Source organism: Mauremys mutica, chromosome 5, assembly GCF_020497125.1.
Source record: "Mauremys mutica isolate MM-2020 ecotype Southern chromosome 5, ASM2049712v1, whole genome shotgun sequence".
Taxonomy (NCBI): Eukaryota; Metazoa; Chordata; order Testudines; family Geoemydidae; genus Mauremys; species Mauremys mutica.
Genome location: NC_059076.1, coordinates 33163642 through 33184745, shown reverse-complemented (window position 1 = coordinate 33184745; position 21104 = coordinate 33163642). Strand labels below are relative to the sequence as shown.

General features: G+C 41.1%; 1 protein-coding gene across 2 annotated transcripts; it reads right to left on the bottom strand.

The window, feature by feature from the left end:
- Nucleotides 1-3553: 3553 nt before the first annotated feature.
- Nucleotides 3554-17934, bottom strand: PITX2 (paired like homeodomain 2). Of its 2 annotated transcripts, XM_045019124.1 has the most exons (4): nt 17889-17934; nt 17364-17501; nt 6379-6584; nt 3554-4258 (listed from the first exon to the last, which is right to left on the bottom strand). In XM_045019124.1, exons 1-4 carry the CDS (start codon nt 17932-17934, stop codon nt 3695-3697), a joined length of 954 nt encoding a protein of 317 aa, XP_044875059.1. In that variant the 3' UTR covers nt 3554-3694. The 2 variants fall into 2 exon arrangements, with proteins under 2 accessions (XP_044875059.1, XP_044875058.1); XM_045019123.1 differs by lacking the exons at nt 17364-17501; nt 17889-17934 and adding an exon at nt 7533-7767.
- Between the last annotated feature and the right edge of the window lie 3170 nt (nt 17935-21104).

Genomic DNA, 21104 nt, shown 5'->3' with positions numbered 1-21104 from the left:
GTTCAGTTAAACTATCATCGCCAGACGCGTGGGACAACGTTTCACAACATCTAAACCCATAACCACAGAGAAATACTCGAAATCTTTCGCTTTTATTCAGGTATATTCCCACTCAGTGACTTTACTTACGTTGTGTGTTTAGATTAACGCGCCTTGCCATTTCTGAAGTCAATCAATAGCGAGTCTATATTCATAAATGTTTCAAAACACCAGATCTGATTACAGGCCACACTTCTCCCCCTCCTAATCCGCACACGAGAAGTGGAGTGAAGGGCTGGGTAGACTGCAGAGTGAATCCCTGCTTTTGCGGGAAGTGGGGGAGGGATTAGGACTCCCATCCCATTGTGGATTGAGATGTGGATTGGGACCCAGACAGCATTGTTTGTTCACACTCAGAGTGCTTTGGGGCAGCCATTAGCGCTATGGGTTAGAGTCCTCAAAAGAGCAGCCACACATCAGATAGTTACTTTATTATCTTTGGTTAAGAACTGGAATTTTAAGACTCTGGGTTTTCCCCCCACTTCTCTCCATTATTATTATTTTTTTCATGTTCAAACTTCCATCGCTGACAAGGAGAAGGGAAGCCAAAAACATTTTGATTTACGACCTAATCAAAACATTATATCTTTGGTCAAGTGGCGCAGAGAAATGATGAGCCTCCAGGTTTCAACTGGGAGGGGGAGGAGGAGAAATTCAGAATACACTAGGGGTGATTTATGTCCTGCGTGAGTGGGCACGCTGATTCTTCATCGTTTTTAACAATTTAACTAGCATAGTGAAAGCTCAGATCCAATATTTTGTGAGTGGTTTTACAAAAAGCAAAGGAATAATGTAATAACTACAGCCACCGAAGGGAAATAGTGGTAGGAAGAAGCCAGAGAGGGGGTAAATATTTCAGCATTCTTCTCGGGGATTTCTAATAACATGCGACTGTCCCATGGAGCGAGGGTGGAAGAAAGTAAAGGCAGATAAGGATGGCTCAGAACTCGCCATGTTTTAACACTTACACTGGAAACTATGAGCTCCAGTGCGACCCAGCCGTTTAAGAGGGTTGGGTTTCTAGCACTTTAACACGCAACTAACCCCGAAATCATGGAACTGGGACGGGGAGGGACCCAACAACTCCCCCCTCGCACTCACCAGCAGTTAAGTGTTGACATGGCGCAGCAAATCGATTGGAACCGGTTTGGCCTGGGGAGGAAAGGGGGAAAGTTGGGGTCCGGAGCGGCCCGTCTGCTTCTGGGCTCCAAAGAGGCGCCATCTGCTCCCCCGGCTCTGTCCCGGGAGCTGCCCTGGCCAGTCCCACGATGGTGGGGAAACGGCCTCCTGCCCACCCCAGCCTCCCATTTTAGGAACCTTCGCCCGGGGATCCATTGATTCGGGCTTAATTAATTTACACTAGGGCTAAACAGCGAGAAGTGGCCCTGCCTTCCCTCCCGCCCAACGCTGCCCAAGCCACACTAAGCGCCCTTATCCTGCTTGGGGGTGGGGGCCACTATTAGCAGAATCCCATTCCCCCCGGCTTCCCCCCCCCACCCACCCCCCAGCCGCTGGCACCAACTCCTCCCCAGGCCCGTTGAACTGTCAGGACGCGGCAGACTGAACAAATCCGTCTGGCTGCCCCTGCCTCTCACCCACCGCCAAGGAATACAAGGGGAAGGTGACCCGTTGTCCAAAGGGCTTTTTGTTTGCTCTCCCTCCGCCGCGTGATCCCTGCCTGCAGGTCTGGCCGCGACTCCTCCGAAAATAAAGAAAGAGAAGTTAATGTGCAGCGAGCGCCGATCATAAAGCAGGGGCATTATCTGAGATCTCTTTTTAAGTGGCAGCGATTCCGTGCAGAACAAAGGCGCAGTGTCTGCTCGGCCTATAGGTAAAGTTACAGCAGCTAAAACACACCCAGCCGCAAAGAAACACACACACACACACACACACACACACACACAGGTTCAGCTTCTCCAGGGACAGGCACTCGAGGACCTTCCCGTCTCAGGTCCCATCCAGCCTGTTTATCCCCCCCCCCCTACACAGCAAGCCGGCGATTTTTTTTTTTTGCAGTTTGTTCAGCGTTTGATATTTTAATTAATTCTTGATTTTTTTTAAATCAAAAGCTCCATAAAAAAAAAGGTTCCCTCTCAGCCTCCCTTCTTCCCTCTCCCTGTTCCCCACAAGGCTCTGAACATTCGCACACATTCATTCCCCGTTCAGATGTCATCGGATGGGAGGGCCGAACTGTAATTCATCTTGATTTACTTCATTGTCCTGGAGATGGCAAACTATAATCCTGTATAATTTCACGAACAAGCAGGTTTAGAATTAATGGGTCAATATTATTTAAAACAAAACACAGAGAGCACGACCTTTTCTCTCAACTACATATTGCAGTACAAGGCTCAGGAAACTTCAGGCTAACCTCTCAACCTCTTGGGCTCTCAGAGGTTGCGGTTATTTGGAGTGGTCTTTGCTTCTGCTAATGTCTGAAAAGAATTTGGAAATAGAAATGGAATATTACATGAAAGATCTCTCTGCTTAAGATAAAAGGTGACTGTGGGATTTGAATAGGAGGTGTTTGCAAAAAATTTTTTAGTATTTAATAAAAGCTTCCTTCACAGCGTGAGCCATTCACTGTATACATGGATGCAGCAACTTTGTTTTTCGTTAGAAATGCTTGAGTCCAGCAATCTCAAATAATCCATATTCTGATGAGCTATTCATGGGAATAATGGAATCCTGTCTACTCTGCAGAAGTCAATCGTTCCAAGGCCAGAGTTTATTTAGCATGTAACTTTAGTGTAAGGATTTTTTGTGGGGAAATAACTGTAATTTATACGTATTACAGTAAAAATTACTGCACCGTGTTTCCAGAGAAGGGGATCCAGTGTCATCTATTGGTCAATCAGCGTGAAGTAGTTACCACTATGCAGTTAGTTCATAAAAAAAATTCCAGACAAAACTGTATGCTGTATATTTTACTCCCATGAAATAAAACACATTTTTCATGTTTGCTGAAAAGTAAAACAATAATATTGTACGAAATGTTATACACAGGGCATGTTTTACATTGCAATTTCAGAAACATCATTGCATCCACCAGAGATACTATTCTAAAACTGATATTCACACAATGTTTTTTTATAATAATATGTTAGAAACATACAGTGTCGCATTTAGTATATACATTCCCTTGCTCGCAAGCGAAAAATCCTAATCGCTTCTGTGTAACATGCTTTATTTTAAAGCCTAACCTTTAAAAACACTGTTGTGATATTACTAACAACTGCTTTTATAAAATTAATTTGACATTTCCATATATATACATCCTTTCAGTCATTTTTATGTTAACAATGCTAAACTTAAAAAATAACAAGCTTATAGTAACATTAAAATGTCATATCATATCCAGTCAAACATTTGTCCACATATATATATGTATATATATGTGTATATATACATATATATATATGTTCTTGTAACTGTTGGAAATACTCTTAGTGAAAGATGTCAGAATCTGCAGGAGGTCCTTTGAAAACAAAGGGACTATCTTATTTCAGTGGTTTCATTTTCTCTCTCTCTTCTTCCTTCCTTCCTTCCTTCCATTCTTTCTCTTTCTCTATAGTGCCCATTACTTTCTAGTATAATTCTCAGTCTTTGTGGGAAGGGGGAGGGATTCCCATTCAGTATTTTATACTTTAATATCTCACACGGGTCTGTCCACAGCGTATTGGCAGGCGCTCAGGTTGGAAGCTGGGTTCTGAACACTGGCGTATCCAAAGCTGGAGTGCTGCTTGGCTTTAAGTCTCAGACTAGCCAAGCTAGAGTTACATGTGTCCCTATAAACATAAGGAGGTGTTGGAGGAGCATAAGGACAGGCTGGCGTGGGCACGGCAGAATTCAGAGAGGGATTGCTCAAGTTGTTCAAGTTATTCAGGCTGTTGAGGCTGGAACCGGGGACCCCGGTGACTGCAGAGGGCACCATACTGGAAGACATACTCATGGAGGAGATGGAATTTGGAGGGGAGAACATGCTCTGAGAAGACAGGGGGTTGACATTCATAGAGTTGAAGAAAGGAAAACTTTTGGTGGAAAGGGAGGCCGAGGTCAGGCCTTTGGCTGCCCAGTTGTTGTAAGAATAGCCGGGGTACATATCATCGTAGGGTTGCATTAGACCGTTAAATTGTGGACCAAAGCCGTTTTTGCAAAGCTCAGCCTGCTGGTTTCTTTCTCTCTTTCTCCATTTGGCTCTGCGGTTCTTGAACCAAACCTTTAAAATAAATAAATAAATAAATAAATAGGTCAGGCGCGGTTTAGTTATGCAAAAACTAAAATCACAGCATTTTGCTAACGGTGAAGGTAATACAAAAGATATCACGCGTTCCTCTGACGAGACTTGACCAGTGTAAAACGGGACTGCATTTTTCACTATTAACAGACGTTTGTATTTAAAATGGTTACTCAAATCTACAACTCCCTGAAGTTCGCAAAATCGCCGGAGAAGCTCTCCGGGAACCGCAGCGCATACTTTAGCGATTTTTTGTTCTATCACATTCAGACTGTGGTAGCTGCAGATCATCACAGAAAATATTTGTTTTAGAGCACACATTTTGCAAATTAGTTTTTCTTTTGTGATTCCGAAACACACATTCCCGTCACAAAAGACACCGCGTTTACAACATTTGCTCCCTGTCATGTTACAAAACGGGAGACATTACGCGGTGAAAAAAAACCCATCAAAACTGCAAATCGAATGCAAAACGCGTAGAAAACCTGCAGAGTTTTGCCAGGGGAGAAAAATTATATTTCCGATTACAGATAGAGGGAAAATACTAATAAATCTCAGCAGCTTGTTTAAATTGCAAACTCCCCGTGCGCTAATCTTCAAGAACCCCCAAACACTTATAAACAAACGTGTCCTCCTGCTTTTTGGCAAAGTTTGCCTTTTAACAACGTGCTAAATGAGATCTAAGGTCCCTCGCTCCAGACAATGGCTAAAACGTGTGCCTTTCTGCAAATCTTTCCAATCCACATCTTGGTGTCTGATTTGTCAGCCAGCCTCCTGCAAAGTTATTTTGTGTACTAGAGGCCTTCCCTGGCTCCTCTTTGTTTACACAAACGTTGTTTTACATTACAAATCTCTAACTGTACAATTAATCCTTGACACTGCTTACACGCAGCTATAAACCAATATCATACCCCACTCACATTCAAAAAATATTGTCAACGTAAAGCAGCAAATGTTTCTCCAGCTATCTTCACAAAACATCCATCAGTTATATTGCAGCTCATGAATAAAAATATAGAGTGTGAAGTGGCTGCTAAAATTACCTTAACGTTTTATAATCCGACATTTTACCCAGGAGTCTACCAACGATAGACAAAGAATGCAAAGTGACTGTTTTCAATAAGAAACAGCCTATATGAAGGAGACTACTTTTTAAAATAACAATGAGACCAGACAGATTCAAACAGTTTGCAATCCTGTTCTGCTTGAATTAACCAACAACACATATAGCCTGATTTTTTTCCTCTCCCTTTTTATACTTCTTAATTACTCACTGTATATTTCCACTATTCAGTTCAGTCTGAAGTCTACAACTTGCCTATTTTTAATTAAAATAGATTTTACGTCTAAATTTCTGTAGATGAAGTTAGTTCCTAATTGAAAACAGAGGCCCTTATTCATTTATTTTATAGGTCTAATCTAATTCTAAAGCATTTAAGACTAAATAGACTTTTTCCAGAAATAAAACAGGTTTTTTCTGTTTACTGTATTTTTATAGAATCTTTATACCAGTAGAGCAATAAATGAACCATGGGTTATATCTGACAATAGCAAGGATCTCTAGATTCATTTTTGGTCTATTTTTGAGCAAGGGCCTGGCAGTAATGGGATTGCATAGGATCAGGATATGGCCCATAATCCTGATAATTTTTAGCACTGTGATAGTACCATAAATCTAAGTGGGGGGAAGGGGGAAAGCGCTTGGGTAGTTATGAAACCAAAAGAAAGAGAAAATGCAAGGAAGGGCATGCCCCGAATGCCTATGAGGAAATAAAAGCCCTTGTGTACGTTGTATCTTTTTCTCATTAGAGGCAGCACAGGTTGAAGCCTGTTTCAAGTTGCTTTCTTGGCTAATGTTTTCATTAGCATTTCGATCAAAAGGAAGAGAACACATTGCACAGTAAGGGCGAAACGTGCAATGCACCATATTCCAAGGAGGGAGATCATAATCTGTCTCGCCTTGACATAAATGTCTCGCTCCCTGATGCTTTTATGCAAAGGCTCTGAAGTTTGGAACGCAAACCGAAATCGAAAGCAGCTGCAGTCGGTCTAACGCTTCCCCCACCTCCAGGCAGCATCGGGCTTTCGGCGTCTGTACCTACCCTGACTCTGGCTTCGGTGAGGTTGGTCCAGACGGCGATCTCTTCCCGGGTGGACATGTCCGGGTAGCGATTCCTCTGGAAAGTGGCCTCTAGTTCTTGCAGCTGCTGGCTGGTGAAATGAGTCCTCTGCCGCCGTTGCCTCTTTTTCTTGGAGGGATCCTCAACCCCGGCATCCTCATTTTTACTCTGCTGGCTTTTCTCTTTCTCTGGAAAAGAAGGGCACCCAGCGTTCAAAAGGCTGCTCCTTAATGCTACGAGAAAGGTGGCAATTATTTCCCTACAGAGAGAAGGCTCGCTTGATTGAAATTTTTTAACCTGTGTATTTACAGCTAAGATAATTAGGTGTGTATATACACCCCCCCCACACACACTCTCTGCCGCATAGATCGATTTATCCGTTTCTATAAGTTATAGTGAGAGACTCTATCTACAGATTATATAAATACAGATAGAAGATGCAGATATAATATTTATCTGTATGCACATAGTTCTGTATCCAGATACATAGCGTTACCTTCTCTGTACATATGTATTTATAATAAACACGCCCCTAGTATTTCATGGAGACAATATAGTTATCATCAGACCTTGATTCAAATACACTTCCAAATACCAAGTAAATGATAGTCCCTACACGTATTGTATCTCGCGCATTAAGGTTCACTGAGGCTCTGACTAAATAATTGTCCGGTTGAATACCCTTGCTCTCGCCTTCTGGACCCTCTGTCCCCACAACTCCCTGGTTAAAGGGCGCCGAGGAGTCTCTCTCCCTTTCTCCGCAGCTGGATGCTGGGGCAATCCGCAGCCAAATGGGAGCCACAGTGAGTCCCAATGCAAACCCGCCGGAGAGTCCCTGCAGAAGCAATTCATTATACGGGGGGAGGGTTTTCCCTATGCTCCCAATGAACACACAGACCGAAGGCAATCAGCCGGGCTCTGCTGCCAGGAGAGACGCTCAGAGGAACCTCAGCGCGGTTCCAGTTCACCTTCCTTCACTCAAGAGAAAATAAGCAGAGACTGCGGAGGAGGGGGGATCAGCAGCGAGACCGAGCTGGGGGACAGGGCGATGCAGAAGTTACCAGGGGGGATTTTGTAAGCGGGGGGAGGCAGCAGGATGGGTGGGTGCAGCCGCAACCCCGAATGGACTCTCTTACCTGCGGCCTCGGGGCTGGAGGTGTCCGAGATGGTGTGCACCTCCAGCCGGTGTTTGGAGGCGTCCAGGGCAGAGCGAGACTGCCCCGCCGCTACAGCTGAAGCCATGACCAGGGCCGACTGGTGATGGTGGCAAGAGGATGAAGAGGAGGAGGAGGAGGAGGAAGGTGGAGTGGAGCACAGCTTATTCCCGGCTCCCAGGCGCTCCAGGCTTAACGGATCTTTCATGAAGTTCATCGGCAAAAGAAAGCCAAATAGTCCCCTCTCTCTGTGTGTGTGTGTGTGTGACTCTCTCTCTCTGTGTGTGTATATATATGTATAGCGATATATTTCTATATCTATAGATATATACACACTGCACCCCACTCTCCAAGGCGCAGCGTTGCAGAAGGTGCAGGCTCAACTCCCTGTATGGCTCCCTGGTCCAGCGGGAGACAGAAAAGCAGCAGCGGTGGACGGCGTCCGAGAAGCAACTTGTTACCCTTTCTACTGAAAGAGCCCTAGGAAGTCTAACGTGCAAGTCCAGCCAGCCTTAGCTAAAGTCTCAAGGAAAATATACACAGAGGCGCACGGGGTTTTCTTTGTGGCGTGAAGGCAGCAGGAAGAGGAAAAAAAAAGATGATAAAAAAAAGGAAAATTCGACCCTATAATAATAATAATATTCCTAATAATAATGAATAACCATAGGAACCAAGTCTCCTGCCTGACACGCTAAGGCGATGACAGTGTCAGTCAGTCAGTGTCAGAGTGACAGGGGCAGGTAGATGATATTATATCCAAGGCAGCAGCAGCAGCAGCAGCAGCAGCAGCCGCCCTCCCCAGCGCAGCCACTCTCTCTTGTGCACACATCTACACACAGCACCCAGGCGAGCAATGGACCCGATCAGCTCAGCCGCTTCCCTGTTTGCCCAACATCTTAAAACCAGAGGAGGCCTTCCCCGGGCAGTGATGTCACCCGACCCCTTCCCTCCCTCCTCCCCCGCCCGGGACCCGCTGCTCAGGGCAGGAATGATGTCGCTCCGGACCAATCAGGAAGCGCTAGGCGGAAGGCAGACTATAATAACCGCGACCTATCAGAGAAGCAGGGCTGGGCTAAGTAATTCACTCTGCGGGACCAGGGGATTGTGAAACCTGCCGTGCCCAAATGGCAAGAGCTTGGGTATTTAAAGGAGGTGATTCCAAACGGGGGTGAAGGCATATGTGTGTGTTGGGGAGTATGTCTATATATACCCACACGTGTTTAGAAATAACATTTATTAACGTTCCGCAGTGATATGGAGAAACAACATACGATGCTGGCTTGAGACATTTCTACCCTGAAAAGCAGGCTGCTGAAGGAAAGAAGAAGAAACAAATAAAACCGAACTGATCTTAAAATTTCAACCCAAACTATCATGGATATTACCCTAGTCTTAAAAAGCTTTTCTATAATTGCGAGCAAGACAAATGACAGCTTATAAATCCGATTTACAAACAAACAAAACCTAGCCTGTCAAAGAGAAATCACTCTTTTACGCATGATCCTAGCAAGTGTTTAGTACTATAGTCTCGTTTTACAGATTTGTTGAATAGAAACGACAACACTAAAAATACCACGCAAGTCTAAATGGCCGCTAATCAATCAAATAGATAATAAATTATACAGCGTTATACTAGTTTGACTAATAGATTTTTTTGCCGAAAAATTGGTAGTTTTCGAATTATACCAATCTTTTAAATTTCATCGGAAAGCAATGAACGAGATTCTCTCTAGCTGATCCTTACACTATATTTGTAAACCTTGACATTTCTCACTTTTCTTTTACTATCTCATTTATTTTCTTGTTACAATTTCAAAGAAAATAAAAACAAGAAAATCTCATTTGTATGCAATATATAGCCACCCACCATTTCAAGGAGATTTCAAACAACTGATCCCAGGGACATTTTCTAAATTCCTTTTATTTTTAGAGACCATTTTCTTTCCTGTCGTCGTGGACAAATTACTAAGTCAAACCAAAATTATCCAAAGGAAAGAGAACGGAGAAATCTAGAGCAACAATGTGACTACGATGAATCAGACACCGCTAACGCCGAGATATTACGGTGATGGGCGGCAGTACAAAACCCTGCCATAGGCTGCGTCTCAGAGCACCAACCAAGAGCTAATCTCCCTCCTACATTCTGATTTTGTTTCCGTGTCCTGCTATATTACTGCAATATTTGTTGGTGTGAGATACTAGAAACATGGGGAGTTCTTCAGGAAATCTCACAGTGTGGAGATTGTGTGTCCTTCCATGTTGGCCACATGACTGGAAGATTCTTCAATCAGAAGATGGGCTTGTCCCGCAGATAAAGCAAAAGGCAAATATATTTGAACCTATCCGTTTGTCTCCTTTCAATCTATTTGCAAGAAAACACCGTATTCCAAATATTTACAGTAGGCTCGGGAGTGGGCCATAGCAGTGCCAGGGGGGGTTAAGTAGCACCCCATTGATTAGAAGAGTTCCGCTTAATGGCACGACCTAGTCCAGACACTGAAGATGTATGTGCAATTTACTGAGATTGTTCCTATACTTATAATTACTCTTCACAATTCTAGACGTCTGGGAGTTTCCCACAGTCGTGACCTTTCTTAAGCCAACACAACTTCCAAGCTTCCCTTTCTTTTATTCATTTTTTGACAGGTCATTCTTATTAGCTGATGCTCTTTCTCTCAGTATTATCTCTTGCAGTCTTACTTATCGCTAAATTATACATATTACTTTAGCAGCCTGTTGGTAAAGAAGGTTAAATTAATTTACATTCTGCTCATTATCTGGTGTTTAAATGACGTGTTTTATCCCTGAGATTTGGCAAAGAATCTCTTTCCTCAGACCCCACAGCGTTTCGATGGAGACAATGCTCTTACATTTGTAGTGGATTTTAATCTGATAAGACTCTAATTTGCTTAAGTCTTTTAAATAGGGGGTTTAAAATGATTCTAGCCGTTTTCTTATTGAATTTCCTCTAATTCCCCCAAGATCATAAAGTATATGTGCAAAGTAAATATTTCCTCCCTTTGCACCGGCAGTAGATGACCTATAACTAAGTCAATATGAATCCAGCTCCATTCTGCACAATTTGTTTACTAATCATATTCCAGTTTCTTCTTATCCTCGCTGAATTACTGTGGTCCTGTACTCAATGAATCCCCGAAGCCCTTGTTAATGAAAGGACTCCATTAGACGAAACCAATGCCTCCTAGTGTCATTATTTTAAACGCAAGGTTGGGACATTCCTGCGCGTTAGATTTGGAGGTTCAGAACTTCAGCAAAGTAAGTTCTATCGGAGCAGTATTTTAAAGGGAGTCCGGGAGATGGGTGGGTGGACAAAACTAATATAACAATTGTTATTTTCTAATTCTGTATTTCAGGATTATATTGCAAATAACGGGGAAAATTAGAGAAGCACGAGACCGTTATTACCTTGACACAATTTGTAAAGGAATAAATCTCTCTCTGGTTAAAGAACAGAAGCGATCTGGGAGAGGGGTTGGAGGAGAAAGATTACAAGGCTCCTATTTTTATCTAGGGCTTCCACTTTTATACGTGGAGTATGGGCAAAGTGTGTGTGTGTTGAGGGGGAAGAGCTATTCTTCATTTATATTTTTGAAGACGGGGCTTTTTAGTTTAGAAATGCAAACCTTTCCTTGAATCCTGGGATTTAGCGAAAAGACATATGTATGGTTTGGAAACTGCAAGGCACTTATTATGCACTTTGTGGCTTGCTCTGTAATGGGATGCTCTGTTGAATTCTAACTTGTTTGGTCATAAATCATTATGATTTTTTGCCTCTGTCATAAAGCTTAACGTTGGTCAATTTTGTACACAAGACTCCACATGCGCAAATGCACGGTGTAACTCGTAGTGAGCAATGGGATTTAATGTTCTCTGATAAGAGATTGAATTCGGTTTCCTTTTCTCTCGTCCAGACAAATGGTTTGGAGGATTTTGGGGGTCTGACATAGAGCCATGCTGTTTTGTCACTGTATTAAGCAACCGATTATGCATTTTAGTCTTATTTAGTGTTAGATTTTAGTCTTATTTTAGTGTTCAACCCCATTTGGAAAAGCCCTGCAACAGAATCCTAGGGATTGTTCTTTAGCTTAGAAGGAAACGAAACGGTCAGTTCTCAACAGCTACTCTGCTATGGACTTTAACAATGGAAGAATATGAGGATGCGTGGCCAACCACGCTCCTTTTTAATAGGCATTTTAAAAAGATTATAAATTGGAAACTTGGTATGTCTGTCTCTTTAGTGTCTCTCTCCTTTCCCACATTCTGGTCCAAATTCTTAATTAATCAAAGAACACCCCACCCTACATTACCCTACTCTACCCTGCTTTGACGTCTTTATTGTCAGCTCTTTCCTGTTTCTATTAGTATGTCAAGAATAATTACACATGTAAGTGACTGCAAAACCATGCTTTTCTATATAGTGCACAGCACGCAGTTTTAGTGACTGTTGCACATTTGAAATTCTGAGTTGAAGGATTAGGCGATTTATAGTTTGCAGAATCCCTTGGTTGTTAGAATATTAGGCGCTGATGGAAGAAAAAACCTCAGCTCTGTCAAGATTCTTTTGACAAAACCCTGGACTCCCTTTGGGTTCCTTTGCTCTAGTGGCTCTAACTGGCTCTAACTCCTTCTCCGATCTGGGTTCTAGATAATAGATCAAATGGGTCCCCTTGTGTTAAGAACCTTCCTAAAGTATTTGAATGGAATCATTGCTGGTCCCAGTTATGAAGCATCTCCCGGAACCTAATGGGCTATCTTAGATCCATTTCTACCTGAACATGTGTGTAGCGGAGGGTTGGAGTGGGGGGAAGTAGGAATAGAGACATATTCAGGTATAGTCAGAAGGGAAGACTACAGTCACTTATTTACAACACTGTGATTAAAACTCCACCATTGCTTCGTCCCCTGTCCTCCCCCTGCCCCAGCCATGAGGGTAGCTAACATTCGGCATTAGTTGTCATGGTGACCATAAATCAGATAAATCCAAAAAATACTCACCTTTAATCTGAGATGAAGTTTTTATTTCCCTAGCGAAATAATATTTTAAAAGCTGTCAGCTGACCAACCCCCCCCCCCCGCACCTAATTGTAGGAACCCGAGTAATACATTACTGCTAAAGGTTTAAATTAAAATGTCAGGAGTTGTTTTATTTTTTAATTCTGGTAGAATCTTTGGTTCTCTTTAAATTCCAGATCCTCACAGCCTCTGTGCAATGGGGATTTCGGAAGGGGGGAAACACACGAAGAAACGAAACAAAACCCCAGCACCTTTGATTGTGGGCAGATTTCCTTCTGCGGGGTTCCTGGCACTTTCCACTGAAAGAGCCAGTGCTGGCCACTGTCAGGACAGGATACCGGAGTAGATATCCGATCAGTGGTTTGATCCATTATGGTAAATCCTATGTTTCCTGGTCATTTGTAACCGTTAGGCGGGGGCTACAAATTCTGCACAGATTTAAACTGAGCTCTGAATGAGAGAAAGAGAGAGGGAAAGAGAGAGCGAAATCTTGAAACAGGAGCTCAGCTGACCTGCTTAGCTGGATACTGCTGTGTTTGCAAGACATACTGCAGGTATTTATTTTCCCACTTTTGCCTTCATCTACTATAAGATCATTGTTGCTAGACGTAATACTCTCCTAAATGGATAAATTAGTTCTTATGTAGAGTCTCCAGCTAGTCCTGTTGTCTTTTACCTTTGGCTTGTTGTCTTTCGCCTATCTTGGATTACCGGGTATTCTCCTAGATGAAGAGCCATTAATTACCCATTCAGTCAATATTAGGAAGACGACAAAGCTTTTTACATAGGATTAAGAAGACATCAGATTGTTCCATTAGTATATTCCTCCTCACGAATAAGCTTTCGTTATACATTTAGTTTTCCCTGGGGTCAGTCTAACAACTGCTGCATCTATTATTGTCAGACGACGACGGAAAAAAAATCAAAGGAACAATAAGTAACTTTTAATTCTCATTTTGCAGAGACTATTTGAAGGGAAACTTAAATTTGGGGTAGGAGCTGCTACAATCGCATTGCCCCTGGAGAGAGACTCAGTCCTAGTGAATTGCGGAAACACTGAAATGTAGTGTATGACCAGAGTGTGTTGCTGATTTAGAAACTGGAAACCTCATTTCTCTTCCTTCAAAGGCTCCCACCTTCACTGGTCAGCTCCCAGTCTCTCTCTTAGTCCTAGGCCTTCCTTTGCTGGTTTAGGACTCTCTTTCTTTCCCAGGCCAGATGCTTTTCTCTGATCTTACTCAGGCCTTTCTTCCTCAGGGTTCCCTTTTTCCTTCTTCTGAAGGTTATTTTCTCTGATTCCCTCTAACTGGCCAAGCTGTTGTTAGGAAGCCAAATGCCAATGGTTTCTCTACCCCTTTTTGGACACGGTTGCCATCCTAAATTACATTTTGGTACTGACACTGTTCAAGCAACCCACTGTACTTCCTGGCATGCTCACTTAGCTACGGTGACATTTTGGTGGTCTCATGTGGCTTTTCCACACTATCTGCACTGGCAGTGCCCCTGAAATTTGTATCTCGCTGAACTAATAGGATACAGAGATTTTCAGTTAGGCTGGGATCCGGTTGAATATCCATCCATCCATCTATTAGCCATCCACTCACACACCTACATTAGGATAACTGTTGATATTGGGTTCCTATAAGAAACTAGACTATGAGTGGAGGGGCGACAGAGGGCTACCAAGCTTGCATAGTTAGCTTTTAACTTGTGCAAAAATTAGTGATAAATATCTTCTTTAAACAGTGGTGTACCTAACTTTGCAGGGGAATATGTACGTAAAGATGAATGAGTGGGGGAGCTTCTAAAAGTGAGGTTAAATTATTGAATATTCAGCCGCAAATAATTAGTTAAACAAGTTTAAATAATCAATTTGCGATGTTGAGAGCGATGGAATAACGCAATATGTTATTTTAACATTATATATTATGAGCCTGCTATTCAATGACTGGGTTATTAATTACATAACATGATTTCTAAAGTGGAATCTATAAAAAGATAAATAATAATTGCATATACTCAGCATGCCCTATCAAAAAGGCCAGGGCACCGCACAGAAATTAAAATAAAATCATAATAAACAGTACTTATAAAATGTAATGTTTGTGGCTGTCTGCGTCCCTCCTGAGCCCTCCTCGCACTACACAGTTTTAATAGTTTTATGTGGTTTGACACTAAGAAATACTTTCCCTATATTCCATGTTATGGCTAAATATAAGATTAGAATATTTGCATTTGAAATTATTTGTAGTAAGAAAATATTCTTACAGATATTAATATGACTGCGTACATTCCCATTTATTCTAATAAAGCCTTTATTTTCTGCTGAGCTATGGAAATGTTCAGCACTTGCAGAAACTCAACAATCATTTGTATTTTGTAGGCTCTCTTCCTATGATTTCCCCCTCTTACATATCTTTTTTCTCCAAAGTCATAGTGACTTCAACAGTAATTGTACAAAAGAAACTATGGCAGGATATGCTCCTAAAGAATAATTGTTTCGTGTCTCTGATACCTGACTTCCTAATACAGCAATTTAAAAGCCTTGACAGAAGGGGAAAGATTTGTTAGAAGTAAATGACATACAAGATGAAGTCGCTGCATTTCCTTCTAACCAGGCGATACAAAAACAAGGTGGAATAAAAGATTTAAAACAGAAAACGAAAATAAAATAATTTAGCTAAATAAAGAAATATACTGTTTGTATTACTTTCAAATAAATCATCCTAACAACTGAGGACATTTCGGGAGTTATAATTATTCATTAGGTATTAATATAACGGTCTGTATTTACACATAGCTCTATGTAGAACAAATTCCACGAAATATTACCATTTAAAAATTCCAGAAAATTGCCAACACACTCAAGGTTTTCAGCATTACTTCAACACATATTTTAATTAATGGTATTAAATATGTTTGGATAGCAATTTCCCCCTCAGTCTGAAGGGTAAAAAATAGACTTGTCGATATTGCACTAGGCAGGAAATTTTACATGTAATACAATAATCCCGACTCATAATTAATGGTTAAGAAAATAACCATTTGTTTCTCAGCAAGGGAAGTAAAAGCGACCATGTCATAGCGCATATGTGGATATTATTTTTATAAATACTTAGAAGAATAAAACTGGCTTGTAAGGACTCATAAATTTATTATAGCAGAAAGGTCCCCACTTTCCCATTAGCTCGTGCTATAGTCTTTGATTAAGACCACCTGTTCATGGAGAAAAAAAAGGTGAAGGGTAAAAAGGCCTTTGTTATTCTCAAACCATATATAAACCAATGTCATCCTTCCTCTCCACATTACTTAACAGCTATTACGTGTGGATGAAAAAGTGCAAAACTTTGATAAACCTTATTTGTGCACATTTTAATATCATGTATTTTTTCGGGATGACAAATTATTGGGTCATAATACTTTAGGGTTTGGAATTGTCTCTAATCTTGATGTTTAACTATCCTCTCGTCTAATCATTTATTTTTATAAGGAGCTCTCAAACAGTGATTAAAACTTCCAAACGGGGGATGGGGGAACGAACAATTGCAAACCACTGGATGTTATCTGAGCAATATTAAGCTATTTAGCCAAATAGGGTGAATACTATATTCTTACAAGTAAGTGTTTAACCACAAGACCAGGAATACTTACATTATGAGTTCAGTCCAGTTTCCTGTACTATTTATTCACTTTAATATACAGTATTTTATTTAAACAAAATTATGCTCCTCTTGGATTAAATAGGAACTTGAAATAGCGAGCTTGTTTTCTTCTTTGTAATATGTTTCCATTGATGTTTTTCTTTATTACATTTTGTAGTCACATATTAGAGCCACTAAAACTTGAATCAAAAAGGGGGTGGGGAGATCCTCCTACAGTGGAAGATAGTTACCAAAAATGGTTCTTATTCTGAACTTTTAGCAACAATTTTTATTGGGAACTTTAATTTTAAAAGATGCTGACGCAAACACTTCCGATTAGGTACACAAAGAGAACATTTTAAAGCACAGCAAAAATGTGCAATGAAAGCGTATGAAAGGGTCGCATCAAAAGGAGGCTGATCCATCCCGACAGTCCACTCGACAGCTCCTGCCTGCACTCCTTACTCAGGCAACCCCTCTTCCCTCCCCCTTTCGAACTCCGTGGGAAGTGTTGCCTTAGCACGCGCGCGCACACACACACACACACACACACACACAAATAGCGCACGAGCTGGCCCTGAAAGTTGTTATTCACAACGTGCACTCTGCTCTTTGCACGGGGAAAATACCTCGCGAAGAATATCCATTTTTAATTGAGTTGCACGCCCCACAGCAAAAAACCTGGACCCAGTTAACTTTTTGGCAAGAGGGCAGCATTGTCCAGTTCCCCCCGTTTGTTACTTCTCGGTGCAGTGGCGCAGATGTGCAGCAGCAGAGGTCGCTGTTGGACCACGTTTTAGCTCAGGACCGGCCTACCTTCCCAAACAAGAGCTCGAGAGAGAGAGGGAGAGAGAGCGTGGAGGATGTGAAAGGCGTCTGGGAAACTTCCTCTGCATGTCCCCTCTCCAAATAACAACCAACACACTTTTCACTAGACTCCAATCAGGACAAGTCACTGCACACCTGAGACAAGCCCTTTGGCTTTTAGTTTAAAAAAAAAGGAATAAACAAAGAGGGAACAATTAAGCATCCAACCTGTTGGAGTCTCTCTCCCTCTTCTCTCACTCACGAGTGATAGGGTGAGTGATAGGAAGGTGAGTGGGACTGACGGGAGGCGCCCTGGGGGGCTCTCGCTTACCGTTGGCGCTGGGATGCTGCCTCCCGAAAAGCTTGCTGCTGGTTGCCTCTTTCCTGCCCTCTGGAGAGTCACTGAATTCCCCCTTTTTAATATCAGAGTCTTTGGAGAAAAGACATTCAACCGTAGAGGGCTGCACCCCTACTGGAGAGAGGACGAGAGGGAGAGAGACAGAGAGGAGAGGCTGTCAAACGTAGAACTCTGCCAAAGCACCACCACTGTGAACATTACAGTCCGCGTGAATTTCACCGCAGTACAAATACTTTAAAAGTCCAGAAAACATTTATCTTCAGTTTTGTTGACTATTAAAGTATCAGCTCTCTGCATAGATAGAAAATAATATTTGATCAATCTGCACATCAGTATTTGTAAATGTAATATGTGATTATAAAAATATACGTGCTCTCTCTCTCTCTCCCTTTCTCTCTCTCATACGGATAATACACAAACATTTACATTCGAACAAACCACTCTTCTGCCTACATAAAGAATATGTTCATATGACGCGATCGGAAATATTGTCCTTACCTAATTGAACACAAGCCGATACTAGCTTACGACAGTTGGACTCCATCACCCGTTATCTGTAAAACATCAAATGTATTGGATTTTATTTAAAAAATGCTTAAGAAAAATCAAACCTCAAAGGAGCCGTGCTGTAGTCATTGTGAAACATGTTGCTAACATATTTTCGTAAAGGTTTTTACAAAATAAATTAAAAAAAAATCAGAATCAAGTTCACTTATTTTTCACTCAGAAAGGGACACACTGGTATTAAAGGGCAGTCACAATGATCACAATGATCCAGGCGATCAAACATTTCTGCCTTTACTCCCTTTAAAGAGTCGTGTAATTTATTTGTGAATGGCGAACGGACTTTTGTAAACACTTATCTATTTTAAAACGTTGCAACCAAACTTTTCCTTAGCACATTTTAACCCTGTAGTTTGTTGGTTCATAATTTGCTCAGAGGATGGAATACATGTCATGCACAAACTGAGTGTAAATTAGACGGTAACATTTGATGCAGCAGATTTAGCTTTCCTATAAGAAGCACAAAAGGGGCTTCGCACTTTCAAATAATCATCTACTTTAAAATAATGTAAAGTTACTAGCGGGTAATACAGCCCTGCGCTAGGCTCTATTTCATTTCATTGTCTCTTTCTCTGTATTACGTTCTAAAGGCTACCACGGCCTCCTTTGGTGTAGGAAACCCTCATACTCCATTGTGCTCTGCTCTCTCTTCAGCGAGGTTCAAACAGTAAACCAAGCACCAATGGAGTAGTTGTAGTTAAGAGCAGGTAAAACAGAAGCACAAGCAGATTGCAGAAGTGTATCCTACAGAGAAAATCATTTGTATTCATTAAGGATACGCTGCTGATTACACGTGCTGCTTCCCTATCCTGGGGAAACCTGACAATGCGAGCCATGAGCGTCCTCTTTCTAATCTAGCTGGCCAGGCAACGGGAACCCGGTCTGTGACAGTTTAGGATCTCCAGCCTGGGAGCACTTGCTGGTCGCGGCTGGAGGTGCGCCTTCGCTATCCCTGTGCCAAAGAGCAGCAGTTTGGCTGCTCCAGATTTAGTGATTCTGCAGTAAAATCACAGGATTAGTGCCTGATTGAGATGTCTGTTCGTGAGATATTACAAAATTCATTATCACAGCTCTCTACTAACTCGATATGAAGTAACACAGATGGGATTTTATTAGTCCAGGCTTCAAATGTTTACTTATGATAATTTCTGGGGAAATTTGCATGTCATCATCATTTCGGTAATCTTTTCTTTCGTTCCTTCTTCTTCTTCTTTTTTTATTGTCTGAACTGGGTGTATTATTAGCTAGTACCTAAAATGCCGCAGACTGGCGTTTACAAACATTTTTGATTAAATAAATAATAATTAATAATCTACATGAGTATGGCTGAACCAACTAACGTTCACATTTTCCAATGCAGTTTGCAGCTCTGTAAATAACACGGATTTTCTCCTGGGAAATGAGACTTAAAAAATAAAAATAAAAAAAATGGTCAAGGTATGTTTCTCAGGACATTTCTGACATTTCTTATTATGATGCAGGAATTGATATTCAAAGCCAAAGACGGATTTAGGAAGAGTTCTGATCTGTATTACATGCTCCTTCCAATAGCTGGGCCTAGTACATGAACTGTGGCTAAATTTTTAGGGAAGGCAATTAAGAAAACCTTAATTCCTCTCTGATGGTCCTTAAACCGGCTCTGTCAAGACAAGCCTTGCATGACAAATTCAGTTGCCTTGCCTCTTCGCTTTCCTTGATGGCTAATTTATCTAACAAATTGAGATGCACAACGTCTTTTTTTTTTTTCGAATGGGAAGTTTTTCTCTCCCCTCAAATGCTGCTGTCCTGGGATGAATATATTTTGTTAGACAGGATTATTACTCTCCTGGCTTCAGCCGCTCAAATCCCAATTACACCGCTGATTTTAATTTTCTCTCTTTTAATTTTTATAAGAAATCTCAACAGGGGAATGGGCATAAAAGAAGAGGCAATTTTCCGTTGACTACAGAAATGGCAATGCTGAATCATTTAGCAGTGGCTATGCTCTCCCCTATGGTTTTTATTTTATTTTCTCCTATCCACTTTGTCACTTTCAAACTATTTAATTATTTTTATAAATGAAAACAAATAGCAAACTCATAGACTGTTGCAGTATTTTCTTTTTCTTGGATTGCTGGGGAAATTCAGTTAATTAACAATCTGCTCCGAGCACTTAAATTATAGCTGACCTGGATTAATAATAAGCAATATCAGGTAAATTTTACACATTGGTGTTATTTTAGAAACAAATTAATCTGAGGCCCTGGCAAATATCTTGCAAATCATATGCAAAACATTTTAATATCACAGAACTACCGGCCATAATTTGGAGTAAGTAGTTTTTGCAATATGGTAGGTGTTATTGTAGGTGGTTCATAAACGAAATCGGTGCTTAATTTAAGACCTAATCCTGTAATCTTTATTCACTTGAGTAATCCGTAGTTAGTCCCAGTGACTGCTCTCGTGCGTAAGGGTTACTTGAGTAAATAAAGGATGTTTCCTTGTACGGGAAATACAAACAAGCCTTGCTATTTACAATCTAGTAAACACAGGATAACGATTTAGATTATTTCTATTGTATTAATATTTCTTGAAGGTTATACGTAAGGCTATTCATTTATCGGTACACACATTCCACTTTCTCATGTAAAGCATATGCAATTCCTTTGTGCTCCTCGTTTACTTCCCAGATATGCAATTGTCTGAAACTAGGTAAAACTCTTAAAGCTTTAGGTGACTTCTTTCCCTAACTTGATTTAAGTTTCCTTACAGTAAATGATGTACTTAATTAAAAAAAAATGTTCTGGAATGCTGCGTTTAGGAAAGAAATTAAGGTACGCATAGTTAGAGAGGAAGCGATCCACAACATTTTCATTTTATTTTGGAGGAGGAGAAGGAAAAAAGCACTGTGAGGAATGTAATCGAGACAATATTTTCCCTCCACAAACAACGTACAATTAATAATCTAAATAACAGTAAAATAAATTAACAAAACGCACTAATTTAAAAGCATTATTAGAAAGACACAATTTTAAAATTGTGACCAATCTGAGCTGATATAAATAATTAAAGTCTCTTCTGCAAAAGGGCCTGGCTTGCAGGTAGTATTCTCAAGGCCTCATTTAATAGCTGGATTTTTTTTCCTAGGCAAAACATTAGATGCCTTTAAAA

What these genes read in the sequence shown, in the direction of transcription:
- PITX2 (XM_045019123.1), bottom strand. Translation starts at nt 7,767, where the DNA reads ATGAACTTCATGAAAGATCCGTTAAGCCTGGAGCGCCTGGGAGCCGGG. An exon ending in CTCCAGCCCCGAGGCCGCAG is followed by an intron (nt 6,585 to 7,532) that starts GTAAGAGAGTCC and finishes CTTCTTTTCCAG; the next exon opens with AGAAAGAGAAAAGCCAGCAG. An exon ending in TCACCGAAGCCAGAGTCAGG is followed by an intron (nt 4,259 to 6,378) that starts GTAGGTACAGAC and finishes TTTATTTTAAAG; the next exon opens with GTTTGGTTCAAGAACCGCAG.